Source organism: Emydura macquarii, unplaced genomic scaffold (assembly GCF_026122565.2).
Source record: "Emydura macquarii macquarii isolate MOO-44397 ecotype Brisbane River unplaced genomic scaffold, CSIRO-AGI_Emac_v2 contig_2417, whole genome shotgun sequence".
Lineage (NCBI taxonomy): Eukaryota > Metazoa > Chordata > Testudines > Chelidae > Emydura > Emydura macquarii.
The window spans coordinates 4,173,952-4,187,510 of NW_027132554.1; the positions used below are offsets into that span (position 1 = coordinate 4,173,952).

At 54.9% G+C, this 13,559-nt stretch overlaps 1 protein-coding gene across 1 annotated transcript in view; it reads left to right on the forward strand.

Moving 5' to 3' along the window:
* Nucleotides 1-269: 269 nt before the first annotated feature.
* Nucleotides 270-13,559, forward strand: part of MAMDC4 (MAM domain containing 4) — a 50,873-nt gene continuing 37,583 nt past the window's right edge. The window contains exons 1-7 of the mRNA XM_067561443.1: nucleotides 270-309; nucleotides 8,160-8,273; nucleotides 8,739-8,912; nucleotides 10,256-10,381; nucleotides 11,313-11,458; nucleotides 12,070-12,154; nucleotides 12,747-12,875. Coding sequence (XP_067417544.1) covers nucleotides 270-309; nucleotides 8,160-8,273; nucleotides 8,739-8,912; nucleotides 10,256-10,381; nucleotides 11,313-11,458; nucleotides 12,070-12,154; nucleotides 12,747-12,875 — 814 coding nt within the window. The remainder of the gene's footprint in view (nucleotides 310-8,159; nucleotides 8,274-8,738; nucleotides 8,913-10,255; nucleotides 10,382-11,312; nucleotides 11,459-12,069; nucleotides 12,155-12,746; nucleotides 12,876-13,559) is intronic.

The window sequence follows — 13,559 nt, forward strand, 5'->3', positions numbered from 1 at the left end:
GGAGTCAGTGGTTCCCTGCTCACTGATGAGTGACACTGGCGCAGCCGAAGTGCTGCAATTCTGCTCCACCCCTGCCTGTCCCTGGCTGCAGTGTCAGATCCACGGGGGACTGCGCTGCAGATAAAACCTGCTCCCCTGGGCTGTCATTGCACTGGGATCAAGAGCTCTGCAGCACGGGGAATAGCTGGGGCTGAAGTCCAGGTTCCAGCTTTTCATTCTGCAGCACAGCCCCTTGGCCGCACACCTGCCCTTCCACACCGGCTCGGGAGATGTCAGCGACGCTTTTCCTCTTGGTTCTGGGGCTCTCCGGTAAGTTCTCCTCGCTGACCCAGCATCCAGCAGGCGATGGCTGGGCAAAGGCGGGGGCCACTGCTTGCTATTTCAGAGCCAACCTCCACATGTCATTTCTCTGGGTCCCATTTGGGGGGATTTCAACCTACCGCCGTGCGAGGGCTTTTAGGAGACGTTTTGTCCTGAAACAAGAAGCTGAGGATAGATTGGCTTTGATCACGCCAGCGGGTTAGACTGAGTAGTTTCCTTGGATGAGTTGCCACAGAGCAGAGGGTACTTTGAGCCTTGGATGACGCCACAAGGAGGGACTGGTGGTTAGCGCATGAGACTGGCACACAGCGAATCTGATGTATATTCCTAACTTTGCCACTGATTCCTTAGATGATCTTGGACAAGTCACTGCCTCTCTCTGTGCCTCAGTTTCCCCTTTGTCATGTCTCTTTAGACTGGGCTCTTCAGCACAGGGTCTGTTTTCTCACTGTGTGTTTGTACAGCACCTAGCACAATGGGAGCCTGATCTCAGTTGGAGTCTCAAGGCGCTACTGAAATACAAACACTAGAGCTGGTGTTTTCTGCTGGAACAGTTTTCCACTAGGAAATGCTGATTTGTGTGAATTAAAATGTTCCACTGGAACAGATTGAGTTCCTCACAATCGTCATGGGAGATGACTGGAATGTTTTATTTCAGCTGTAGCATTCGGCCACGTTTAATATAAGATACAAATTACTGTTGTGTTGTTAGTTGCATTACCACAGCACCCAGGAACTGTCATCATGGACCAGGCTCCCTTTAGGTGCTGGACAAACACAGACCCCCCCACTCCAAAGCGTTTAACATCAACAGACCAGTGAACATGCAGTTGGAATGATAGTCTAAAGGAAAAAATCTGATAAAATCAAAACAAAATATTTTCCAAATATTTCATTTTCCAAAAATGCTGAGATTCCAAATTTCCAAATCTCAGAACTTCCTGCAGGACAGAAATTCCAAATTTCGACCTGCTCTAACATACAGCTACCTCGGGGAACAGAGAATGCTGGCCATATTTACTTCTACTTCTATTCTGGAAAGCAGTGACTCTGAAACAGATTTGAGAGCTGTGGTGGATAACCAGCTGAACAGGAGCTCCCCGTGTGATGCGGTGGTCAAAAGGACTAATGCAATCATGGGATGCATAAATGGGAATCTCGAGTAGGAGCAGAGAGGTTGTTCTCCCTCTGTATTTGGCACTGGTGCAACTGCTGCTGGAATATTGTGTCCCGTTCTGGTGCCCACAATTCAGGAAGCATGTTGATACGTTGGAGAGGGGCCAGAGAAGAGCCATGAGAATGATTATAGGATTAGAAAACCTGCCTCAGAGTGATAGATGCCAGGAGCTCAACCTAGTTATCTTAACATAGAGGTCAGGGGGTGACTTAATCACAGTCCTTAGGTATCTGCAGGGGAAGAAATATTTAATAATTGGCTCTCCAGTCTAGCAGACAAAGGAATAACACGATCCATGGCTGGCAGGCGAAGCTAGACAAAGTCAGACTGGAAATCAGGCATCAATTCTTACAGGTGAGAGTAATTAACGAGTGGAACAATTTCCCCAGGGTCGAGGTGGATTCTCCATCACTGACTCTTTTTAAACACGACTGGATGTTTTTCTGAAAGTTCTGCTCTAGGAAGTATTCTGGGGCAGTTCTCTGGCCTGTGTTACACAGGAGGGCAGGCCAGATGACCACGGCGGTCCCGTCTGGCCTGGGACTCTATGAAATACTAAATAAAACAATACAAACCTATCAGTAAAGCACTTTGCGGTGCGAGAGGCCAGGGGATAGAGACGAGCCCAGTGTTCTTGTGACCGTCTGTAATCGGGGCTATTAACCTCTGGGGGAGGGGAGGACTGTGAAATGCATTTCACAGCCAGACCCTGGCTGGATTTTTTGCCTCAGTGTCCCCTGGCTAATAGCCTCCCTCCCAGAACATGCTGCGGGATCAGGGCCTAACCCAGCAGCAGCGACAAATCCCTTCTCTTCCCAACCTGTCCTGGGGCCTGCAGTGTCTGTGTGGAGCAGACAAGAGCTCTGCTTAGAAGAGGCTCAAGGAAGACCTGTCCACAAACTGCACCCAACTCCCTTCCCCCATCCCCCTCCCTCCGAGGAGGAAGGGCTGGGTACAAGGGTCAAGGGAGGTGGAGGATTTCAAACCTGAGCATTAGGTCCAACCCCTCCAGGTTTGGATGTTAATGCTGATTGGCTGCTGGTGATGCCATTCAAATGGCAGCAATGCCATCATTGCTCAGGCTTTGACTCTTCCTTCCTTGGGCACAAGTTCATTTCATAACACGAGCAAGAGCCTGGGGCGCTGGTGACTCTCGCGTGCCTGAGCGGCGACTAACCACGAGAGCTGTGCAGGACAGACATGCCAATTCACGAGGTGTGACCCGTCCGGGCCTAGGGCAGCCACCGGACACTGCCACGGTCAGGGCAGGCTGCAAGAGGAGAGCAGATTCTCCCAGCGCTGGTGGGTGACACTGAAGTCAGACTTCCCAACCAGCCACAAACAGTGCTGCTGATTCCCCACACTGCTTATCAAGAAGCTACAACAGAATACACACAGCCCCCTTTCTGCATTCCAGTCTCTGCCTCCCAGTCAGCCACTAGGTCCAGTAAAGAGACCAGTTATTTAAACTCTCTGCTCTTTACCAAAAAAGAACAAGAGTTCTTACATCCTTGCATCTGACGAAGTGGGTTGCAGCTCATGAAAGCTGACGCCTGCAGAAATTAAATGTGTTAGTCTTTAAAGTGCTACAGGACTCTCGTCGGTTTTGCTGTATACAGACTAACACGGCTACCCCCCTGGAACTTTTTATCAGAAAGGTTCTCCTGATACCCAAGGGCCAGCCACAGTTTCAGATCAATATAAGTTTGGATCTTACCCAAAATACCACGCTGCCAGCCAATCCTTTAGTAACTAAAACTAAAGATTTATTATAAAAGGAAAGAAACAAACTATAAGAGAAAAGTTAAAAGATTAAAGCAATCAGATACATACAAATGATTTGAAAGTCCATATGTATCAGGGTTTTATTAGACTTGTGGAGTTGCAGGCTTGTACAGTCCCTCTGGTGTACATCCAGTACCTGGATGGGTCTCAGTCCTTTGTTTCACAGAATCACAGCTTCAATTGTAGATGAGTTGATCCAGAGGAAGGTGAAGACTGAGAACTAAAGACTGATTGCAGACTGACAACTTCACTGAAGACAAAATGGATGTGGTGCAGCTGCCTTTATGTCCCTGGCCTTGGCCTTTGCCATGCTGCCTGTGGGAATTTACAGAAATAAGATAGAGTCCAGGGTCACGTGAGTGAGTCCTGTTGAGCCATCAGGTAGAGCCCCTGGCTACTCTCCCTCGGCCCATTATACCTCTGAGTTCCCTTAATGGGCCATCAAGCGCTGCTGCCATCCTGTCTGGGGAGTCGCCCAGAAACACAGCACAAGTTGAAATACAGACACATCCAACGTATCCATAACTTCCAATACACATGACACATGCACATAAATAAGATCATGATACTTAGCAAATTATAACCTTTCTAACAGTACCTGACATGGCCTGTCTCATATGAATTATTGTAAGTTTGACATATTGGTGTTAAATAATATCATAAATGGTCCCCCAATCCAGCCAGCATCACACAAGGAATTTTGAAATGGCTTCATTCGGAATGGGAATGAAAGCACAATTTTGAAAGTCACCATGAAGGAACCTTCTAAGAAAAAGTTTCGTTTCAATTTTGACTTTTTAAAAAAAGATGTGTTCTAGTATTCTGAATTAGTGCTAGTGTATTATCCTATAGTGTAGAACAGAACACAAAACCAAACTGAACCAGAGCGCTTCCAAACCGAAACATTGAAATGTTTCATTCTGCCGACTTGACTTAACTTTGATACCCAGAAAGATACAGGAACAAATTATTAAATAATCAATTTGTCAGGCTAATAGTGGTATAAGGAATAGCAGCGTGGATTTGTCTAAAACAAATCATGCCAAACCAGTTCAATTTCCTTCTTTGCCAGGGTTTCTGACCTAGTGGATTGGGGGGTTGGGGGGAGGGAGCAGAAGTTGTGATATCTCTTGAGGTCAGTAAGGCTTTTGACGCACATGACAGTGTCATAAACAAACTAGGGAAATGTGGGCTAGATGAAATTACTATAATGTGGGTGCAAGATTGGTTGAAAAACTGTATTCCAAAAGTAGTTCTAAATGGTTCACTGTCAAAATGGGAGGAAGTATCTGGTGGGGTCGGTCCTGGGGCTGATACTGTTCAATGGTTTAATTAGTGACGAGGATAACCGAGTGAGGTGAGTAGGCTTATGAACTTTGCGGCTGACACCAAGCTGGGAGAGGTTGGAAGCACTTTGGAGGACAGGCTCAGCGTTCAAAACTAGCTGGACACATTGGAGACGGTCTGAAAGCGACGAGATGAACTTCACTAAAGAGAAGTGCAAAAATACATCACTTAGGAAGGAAAAATCAAATGCGCAGCTACAAAATGGGGACTCACTGCTGGAAAGGAGCTGGGGGTTCAGAAATTGACTGTGAGCCACCAGTGTGAAGCAGCTGTGAAAAAGGCTCACGTCGTTCTGGGGTGTATTAATAGGAGTGTCGTATGTAAGCCAGGAGAGGTAACTGTGCGTCTGTCGCTGGCCCTGAGGCCTCAGCTGGATACTGTGTCCAATTCTGGGTGCCCCACTTTAAGAAATATGTGAACAAATGGAGAGAGCCCAGAGGAGAGCAGCAGAAAAGATCAAAGGTTCAGAAAACCTGAGCTCTGAGAAGTTTCAAAACCTGGGTGTGTTTCGTCGTGAGACGACTGTGCGGGACCTTCAAATCTGCCCAGGGCTGTTGTACAGAGGCTGCTGATCAATTGTCCACCAACGGCCGCTGTGGAATCCCCATCACGGGAGGTTTGGAAGAACAGGTGGGACAAACCCCTGCCAGGGCTGCTCTAGGTTTACCTGTTCCTGTCTCCGCGCAGGGGGCTGGACTAGATGGCCTCTCAAGGTCCCTTCCAGCCCCACATCTCTATGACTCTATGGCAATGTCAACATGGGACATTTCTACACTGGTGGGACTTCTTTTGTTTTGTTTTGTTTTGTTTTTTTCTGAGGTCAAATTCCAGAGCAACCAAGGGTTTTGTGGCATGTTCCTCTCTTGACAGACTCCCGTTCCCATGCACTATGGTCTGCCGTAGCTGTTCCGGCCAGCTGCCCTGGGCACTGCAGTAGGCACTACCTAGGGGTGGGCGGAATTGCCATTTGGCTCATCGGCAGCTCTGCCAGGGACATTTCTTCACCTGGAGAAACCCATCAGATGGAGATGTGATCTCTGCCCCACAGACAGAGCCAGCTGGCCCTGAGGCAGGGTCAGTGGAAGGGATTTTGGGATAAAGCACGTTCTCAACCAGCTTTGAGGCCCTGGGGTTTTTTCACCTTCCTCTGAAGCATGGTGCAGAGGATTCTTGCTGATGGATTCTCTGTACCTTGAAGTCTTTAAATCATGATTTGAGGACTTTAATAACTCAGCTGGAGGTTAGGGGTTTATTACAGGAGTGGGCGGGTGAGGTTCTGTGGCCTGCGTTGTGCAGGAGGTCAGACTAGATGGTCATATTGGTCCCTTCTGACCTTAGAGTCTATGCGTTTGTTTATCACAAAGTCCAGTTTGTCTGGCAGGATAGGCTGGAGAGTCTGTGACTCCATGGTAAGACTGGTACAGTGATCCAGGAGTTCACATTTGTTACTGGGTTGATGAAATCTAGTTATAAAACACACCACCACTATGGGGTGTCTGCCCTGTTTTCGACAGTCTGCCCTGAGCTTGGCACTCAGTTGCGAGCCATTCCAGACAACGTGACAAATATCCCATAAATAATAATACTATTTTGTGACGCTCCCAACAGTGATGCAAGAATGTGAGTGCCAACTTCAGGACAGACTGTTACATAGCAGGGCACCAACCCCCGCTGGGCTATGAGTGCTACACTTGGATCTCACCAACCCACTGCACCAAATGCAAACTCCTCAGGCATTTAAACAGCCTTAACATGGCGTCCCAGACAGGCCCCTGGGTGCTCCAATCTGCTTTGCCACCCAGATGAGCGTATCTCTTGTGGTAGATGGCCCCTTACACCGAGAATCACAGCAACATTCAGGTTATTTCTGGTTCCCAAAGAACCAGTCACTTACCCCTAGTCAGTTGTGCTCTAGGTCTCACCCCAAAGACAACACTTGTAGCCAATCCTATGGTCAATTATATGAACATTTATTAAATAAGAAAAGGAAATTAGAGTTATTTGCAAGCCAGCAAACATAGACCCATGAATGAGTGACAGGCTTAGGTTGCAAAAGGTAATCCGGGCTTCTGTAATCAGCAAGCTCTATATGTCCACTAGGGCTAATTCAGGCTAAGCGGCTGGGGATCTCTTGCTTATGCCTAGAAATACTTTGTGTCAGCCCTGCCCCTGAGTCCAAGCAGCATTGATCCTTAGTTCCTTTTATTTGTGTTGCTTTGTGCTATGAGTGGCAAACTCAGCTGATGGGAGGTGTCCATGCGTGTGATTCATTTTTCATGGGAAGGGGAGCAGACTGACAACACCAGGCCTTTTATTGATGGTGTCTCAATCCAGATGTGGGGCGTTTCCAGTTGTAAGAACCAGCCAGAGCCCGTCTGGTATCACTGGGTCTCCTCTTTGGGAAGTCGGCAGTTAATGTCCCTCTCCTGTCTGGTGATTCAGACAGGCATGGAGGCTCACAACACGCCCGCTCAAGTGTTACCTTACAATACGGAGCACAGACATTACAGGTCAGATTTATGCAGGCGGCAACTCACAAGCATTCAACAGAGTCAAGACACTAAACACATTTGTATAATTCTCAGACCTATCTTATTGCTATTAACCCAACCAGTGCAGACAGATGCAGCTGTACGTGTCCAGTTGCAACACAGGGACATGGCGTGAGCTGGTACCTGGTCTCTGGTGTTCCATATTTATCTCCAGATCTCAAGGCACTTTATAAGGATGGGTCAACATCATTATCTTCATTTTATGAGGGGGAAACTGAGGCATGGAGTGGAGCCATGACTTCCCAAGGTGTCGCAGTGCATCAGCGGCAGAGCTGGGAATAGATCTCAAACCTATTTCTCTGCTGTGACCTGCTGTCTCCCAGAGCTGGCACTATATCCGCCAGCTCCCGCCCACCCTTGACATACAACGTGTTTTAAGTGGTGTTTGGGAGATGCCGCTGGACGGCAGGACAATCCATAGCTCACAGCAGCCCATGGCTCCTCAGATCCAGCTCCTAAGAGACCAGTGAGTGTCCAGTCTCCCAGCCCCAAAAGCTGACGGGGCAGATATCTTAGCTTCTCTTCAGCACATGGTGGCTTTCCAAGGCTTCTATACACGGGGATTTTGCCTCCATTGTGTTTAACTCTCTGACCCATGAATATTGGTCAATGACTTTCCCAGAAGCCACCATCTTCCTCCTGCAGCCACAGGCTGACGCGAACAAGAACCAAGCCCAACTTCAGCCCAGCTGAAAAGAGGAAGCCCCTGAAATCTGCCCTGCAGCTGATTCTCAGGCGCTCCCAGCGTAGCTGTGCAGGGCTGAGGCTGGGGTGTGCAAAGGGGACTGGGAACAGCCCAGGTGCAGAAGCTCAGAGTAGCTGCTCCCCACCTGTCAGGCCTCCAAGCCCTGAGATTCTGTGACCCCGCCAGTCAGCCAGCCCCAGCAGGGACAAGAGCCAGGGACAGGGCTCAGTGCGGCCTGGGCTGGCGGCCCTGAGCTCTGGCCCCACTCATGCTGCGTTTCTCTCTCTGGCAGCGTGGCCTCACCCTGGCATCCAGTCCATCTTCATCAACAGGTGCGGCCGTCCCGCCCAGCAGGTGTGCGACTTCACGTGCGACTGCAGGGACTGCTCTGATGAGAACCAGTGCGGTAAGTCCCAGCTGCCTTCGGCTTCCAGCTGGGTCTTTCCTGAACAGCAGCTTTCTGGGGATTTGCAAGCCGCAGCCAAAGAGCCTCGGGTTCCCCAGGGTTCCTGGCCCCTGAGCCCGGCTCCAGGAGAAGAGCTGGAAACCCAGAGCTGCTGCGAGACCTGTCGGCATCAGACAAAGCCGGGCCAACGTCCCGGAACGGCCAGAGGCACTGCAGGGCGACAGCCTTGTCGTTTCCCTGCTAGCTCTGCCTGGCACCGGGGCCCCAGGGGAGTCACCTCGGGTTACCCACGTGCCACTTGCCCACCCACCTACGTACCCACTCGCCTCACCCATCTCCACACCCAATCCCACTCACCTCCTGCTGCCGGAAATGATCTGTCCTGGGTTTTTGTCAGCAACCGAAACCAGTCCAGCCCAGCCCGCATGAGCAGGATCCCAGCACTGGTCACTCTGCTCCCATCAGGTTACCACAAAGAATCAGCCGTGCTGGGAACTCCCTTCACCTGTGATTTTGAAGAGGGCAGCTGTGGCTGGAAGGATGTGAGCACCTCTACCTACAGATGGGTCCCGGAGCGAGCTGGCGTAGCCACGTGGGGGCCGGGGCCCAGCACCGATCACACCCGGGGCACCGATCTGGGTAACCGCGTCGCATTCCACTGGGCAGCCACTGTCAGTACCTGTGCGCTGGGGTGTCAGGCTGGAAAAGTCACCCTCCCAGTAGCAGCTGTAGCTGCGGAGCGCCCGGGGTAGGGAGCGCTGGGGTGTTCAGAACAGATCCGCCTGTGACCAGCACATGTGGCTCTGCCCCGGGCCCTGTCGCTTTAAGGCTGGGATTAAAAATGCACAGGAGCCAGGGTATTTGGTGGGCAGTTCTGTGTTGGCCAGTGCAAAGCTGGTGTGAACTACACTACACCAAATGCGGGGGGCTCTGTGCAAATGGCTTCCCGAGAGGAGGGTGCTGGGGCATCCGGCCCTTGGAGTTCTGAAAGCCCAGCAGTCACGACTCCATGGTGCATGGCAGCATTTGGTATTTCTATAGCTGGCCGCTGCCTTTATTCCTGAACACACGCGTGCTGTCGCTCTGGGCATGTCTCACTGCAAGAAAACACCGAGCCATGTCGGCTGCCTTGGACGTGGGGGTCCAGGGCTGCAGGGCTGTAAAATGGCTGTGTGGACGGCCAGGCTCAGATTGGAGCCATGGCCCTGGGACCCTCCCCATTCACACCCCTGAGTGGCCCAATTAGGTCAATCTACATTTGAAGTGTAAACCAGGCCTGAGAGCATGGCCAAGGCATGATGGAGGAAGTCAGAGATTAGGAGGGCTGTGAAGGAGCTGGTGGGAATGAAGAGGCAGAGGAGCAGGGCTGGAGGAAGGCTGCTCCAGGTGCCAATGGCTGCGCACAAGGCTCTTGCACAGGTAATAGTGACTCAGTTCTCAGGCGTACCTGGAATCACGCATTCAAATGAACCCGTGTAAACGCTGCCTGAAGAAGGAGCCATGTGTGCACGGGATGCTGCTGCTATTTGAAATATTCCCTCTGGGCAGGGCCACGTGCAGAAATGTAACTTGGACTCCCTTTGGAGGGGCATGTTCTGTGTCCCCCAGGCCCGGGTGGAGCTCGCTCTTCTGTGCTCCTCTCCCCGTCCTGGCATAGCTTGCACCCCTCCCACCCCGCCACTGTGGCCCTGCGGCTGGAGTTCTGTGCCCCTGACGATTATTGGGGGGGCTTGCCCCCAGTGTGCACTCCCCTGCCACTGAGGGAAGCATTCCGCCTGCTGGGTTGGGTTAGACCCAAGATGTGGCGCCAGGTTTTCGCATGCTGTGCTGTAGGGGGGCTGCTGGTGAGCGCACACACGGCATTCGCGCTGGGTCTGGTCCCACAGAGCTGAGCTGCAGTGGAGCGGGGAAGGACGGGTCTGTCTCCTTCTCCACTTTGCCCTGGCACTGGGAACCATCATCCCCATGCATGCTCTCCCCAGGCTGGTACATGGCTGCAGAGACGCCCCGGAACACCTCTGCTGCCATCGCTAGGTTAAGGTCCCCTGTGATGCGCCAAGCGGCAGCCACCTGTGAGATCCACGCGTGGTATCACCTGTGGGGAGAAGGTAAGGGGCACACGCTGCCCTGTCTGCTACACCGGTGCTGCGTCGCCGGGGGGTGACGCAGCCTCTCCTGCCCCTAGCACAAGCTCTGTGCCTGGTGTTCGAGGGAGCAGTGGAGGGGACGCTGCAGCGGGTGTGAAGTGGGATCAGCTGGCCAGGACCGCTGGGAGGGTGGGGCTGCTCCCAGCACCTTGATGCAGTCTTGCCTGGTACAACGATGGGGTGAGCAGCGGTCACGTGACCTTGCTGGAGACAGGAGCCGGGCTTGATGGAGCCCAGCTCTGCTCCTGTCTGGGAGTTCTTATGTTCCTCGTGTAACGGCCTTGTCAAAGTTTCAGCAGCCCCAGACACCACTGGTATTAATAATAAATACACTTTTGCCCACCCCTTGCCCATTCCTTTCCAGGGGCCAGGAGCAGTTTACAAACATTTCTGAACCCTCACTGTCTCCCTGTGATGTGGGGAATGATATAGTCCCCATGTTACAGCTGGGGAAACTGAGGCACAGAGGGGGAAAGGCCTTGTCCAACATCACCCCGTGAGTGCCTGGCAGAGCAAGGGATAGAATCTACCCTGCTCTGGGTGATGGCCATGGGCACAGAGACCCTTTCAGCTGCTAGGCCGCCTTATGTTTGCCACCAGAACTGTCTCCTTCCGGCGGGGTTAAAGCAGAGCCCTACAGAACCCAGGTGTCCTGGCTCCCAGTTGCCTAGAAACTGTAACGCACAAGCTCACAAAGGGCTGGCTCAGCGCAGGCTGGCCTGGTGCCCAGCAAAAGGCTTGGGTGGGGGCGCCCCGGTGCCCTAGCAAGGATGAGAGGCTGGTGCTGGCTGGTGCCAGGAGCACCTGGAGACTGGGCAGGTCACGCTGCGGCGCTCGGGGACCCTGGGCGGGAGGAGAGCCCCTGTGCTCATGGCGCCTGGCTTCCTTGCAGGGCTCAGCGAGAGCGAGCGGCCGGGTCTGTGGGTGGAGCTGACGCGGGACAATGAGACCCTCGCGCTGTGGCAGAGCCCAGAGGGCAGCGGCCATGCCTGGCGGGAGCTGGTTGCGTACACGGGCCGGGTGCCAGGGGAGTTCCAGGTGAGAAAGCAGCCGTCGGCCACTGGCCCCAGAGAGCCTGGGGCGCACGCAGAGCCCGTGCCAGCGGAGGAGGCACTCTGGTCTGTGGCGGGCCGTGCGCCCACCTCGCGAGAAAGGCAGTGCTGCGAAGGCAGGGAAGGGGCGCGGCTGTGGCAGGTGGTGGCCCCGAGATGGTCACTCGGGAACCGCTCAGCCCAGGGGCTCAGGGCACAGGTTTGCAATGGCCCGTGGCATTAGCATCCAGCGAGGCTCCTGGCCAGGTGTGACAGGCTGGTGTCTGCAGCCACCCGGGAGGGGCTGGCGCTCGGCGCGGGGAGGGCCCGAGGCCGGGAAGGGGCATGCACAGCAAGTGCAAGCTCTGCAGCGCCTGCTGGCGGCTCGTGTCAGCTCCACCCGGGGTTAGCTGCCCCCCCGCCGGTCTCTGCCCCTCCCCTGGGCAACAGCCAGCCCCATTCTCGGGGGGCGGGGGGGAGGGGAGCAGGAGGAGCCTAGTGGCTGGGGGCAGGGTTAGGCTACACCAGCCAGGCCCGCACCTTGAGCCAGGCTGGTGGTGCTGGCGCCGGTGCCGGTGCCTGAGCCAAGCCCACCCGTGGCTTCCCTTCCCTTGGCAGATAAGCCTCTGCTCGAGGCCCAGCTCCGTGCTGCAGGGCGCCGTGGCTGTGGACGACGTGGAGTTCAGGAACTGCGGCTTGCTGCGTAAGGCTGCGCCCCTCTGTGCCAAGCCCCCCAGGCTGGGACAGAGCCTCTGGCAGAGCGCACGCGCCCCGGGAAGGCTCCAGCTGCGTGGGGAAGCTGCCGCTTGCTGCACTGTGGCCAGCTCCTCTCTGCCGAGGTAGCGGCAGCCCAGAGGCAGGCTGGGACTCCAGCCCCTTGGGCTGCCTGAGCCGGCGGGCGGGCGGGAGAAAGCCAGCGCTGCCTGTCTGGGGCGGGCCGGGCCCCGCAGTAGCTCCATGGCCCCAAGCCTGCGCCCAGAGACATCAGTGGGAACCAACCGCTCGGTGCTTGTGTGTGACCAGAGCCAACCGCCTCCCTGGGGCTGCTGCCCGGCCCGGTGCTGGCGTCTGTAATGCACTCGAGCCAGGCCCAGCCACTTAGCGCCCGCTGGTGCAGAGCCCCACTGCCCCCTTCCCGCCCAGCGCCCAGCCTAGCTGCCTCCCACGGACAGAACCGCAGCAAGGGTTGCCTCTGCTCCCTGGGGCTGCCCAGCCTGGCCGTGGGGACCCGCCCTGCAGAGCTGGGATTTGCCCTGGTTTGCCAGGCTACCTAACCCTTTCCTGCCGGCACCCAGCGTCCCTGAGCCTGGCATGTGGGCCAGAGGAGAGGCCGTGCAGCCATGGGTCATGTGTGCAGCTGGAGCAGCTCTGCGACGGGACCGACGACTGCGGGGATCTGTCAGACGAGTCCGCCCCAGAGTGCGGTGAGTGTTCCTGGCCGGAGCGCACGGGAACCAGCGAGTGCAGCCTGCTGGAGTCAGGTGGATGGAGCCGGGGTCTTTCCCAGTCCCCCCGGGGGAGAGGCTAGGAGTGCCGAGGGGGCTGTGCCTGACTGGCTCCCAGGAGCTCAGAGTTTGGCCAAATGCTGCTGGGTGCTACCCCGCTGCGCGAGCCGGGCCGGGCCAGCTCCAGGGACTCTGGTGTTGCTGGTTCCAGCAGGATGAGGAGGCATCCCCCAACGTTTGCTGGGCACGTCCCCCAGGCACACAGCCCTGCCCCTGGGGTAGAGGGCCTAGGACATGCTGCCAAGCAGCTGTGGCTCCTCCTAGAGAGGGCGGTGGCACATGTGCCCCCAGCCAGCTCTTCAGGGTATTTCTGGGGCTGGGGCTGGGGCTGAGCCAGCCTTGCCCGAGTGGTTCCTGGGACCCGCCCGTGTTGCAGCCTGCTCTTGGCCGGGAGGTGGCCTGGTTTCGAGGGCTCTTTGCTGTGCAGAGTGGGGAAAGCCCCGGGGCGGCTGGGGGGGCAAAGGAAGCATCTGCCCCTCTGCTCTCCTGGCTGCCAGGGCCAGGGGGACTGAGTCTGATGCCCCCTGTACCCACTGAGCAGGAGGGGAGAGTGCCCGGCGGTGGTCACAGGGGCTCCTGCAGCTGTTCTCACCCCACCCCCAG